The 758-nt window shown below is 47.8% G+C and overlaps 1 protein-coding gene across 1 annotated transcript in view; it reads right to left on the reverse strand.

Annotated features, from left to right (window-relative positions):
• LOC107577238 (ryanodine receptor 3-like) overlaps positions 1 to 758 on the reverse strand; it is a gene marked incomplete at both ends in the record, with an annotated part of 11,881 nt that overhangs the window by 6,656 nt on the left and 4,467 nt on the right. Inside the window, 3 exons of the mRNA XM_016263338.1 lie at positions 18 to 183; positions 260 to 420; positions 494 to 552. Coding sequence (XP_016118824.1) covers positions 18 to 183; positions 260 to 420; positions 494 to 552 — 386 coding nt within the window. The remainder of the gene's footprint in view (positions 1 to 17; positions 184 to 259; positions 421 to 493; positions 553 to 758) is intronic.

The raw sequence follows: 758 nt of genomic DNA on the forward strand, positions 1-758 counted from the left end.
TGATGAGCTGACGGTACCTGGTAGGATGTGGGAAGCTCTTTGCCATTGACGGTGAACGCTAACAGACCCATGGCCAAATCGATGAGGCATCCGATCTCTAAATCCACATTGCTGCGGCCGGACGCGTGGGCGGCGCTGGTGACGTCTCCACCCCACACCATGTAACAGTTACTCCTCTTCACGCTGTCACATGACACAGAGACGTCAGCGCATCACATGACCCATCACAACACATCACACGGTAACCGTGAGCGCTTACCTCTCGTGCACGCGGCCCCGCTCGTCTCCCAGGGTAACGGTCACTGTGCGGTTCTTGCTGAGGCTGAAGTGGTTGCTATAGTAATGGTAGTCAGGGGAGACCCATCCGACCCAGACGCAGGATGGGTCCTGACCCGCAAATATCCTGACCGAATGATAGTACTGCAGGAGACAGACGCAGACGTCACGCTCAAATCACACATCCTGAGGAGTCATGTGACCTCACAAACATTACATGGAGCTCTTTTTGGAGCTTGAGGGTCAATAAAGGCCCGATCACACCAAGAACAATAACTATAACAATAATTATATCCAATCACTAGCGAATAGCAGAGTCCACATCAGAACTATAACGATAACAACAAAGAGAATGACGAACAATAAAAACATTCAATCAAAAACACACAAAAATCGAACCTTTAAAGCGTGTGCTGCGATTACATTTACTATTTGTCGGTGTGAATGCAAGTTATAGTTATCATTATAGTTACTATTATATT

This window comes from Sinocyclocheilus grahami, unplaced genomic scaffold (assembly GCF_001515645.1).
Source record: "Sinocyclocheilus grahami isolate Dianchi unplaced genomic scaffold, SAMN03320097.WGS_v1.1 scaffold5508.1, whole genome shotgun sequence".
NCBI lineage: Eukaryota > Metazoa > Chordata > Actinopteri > Cypriniformes > Cyprinidae > Sinocyclocheilus > Sinocyclocheilus grahami.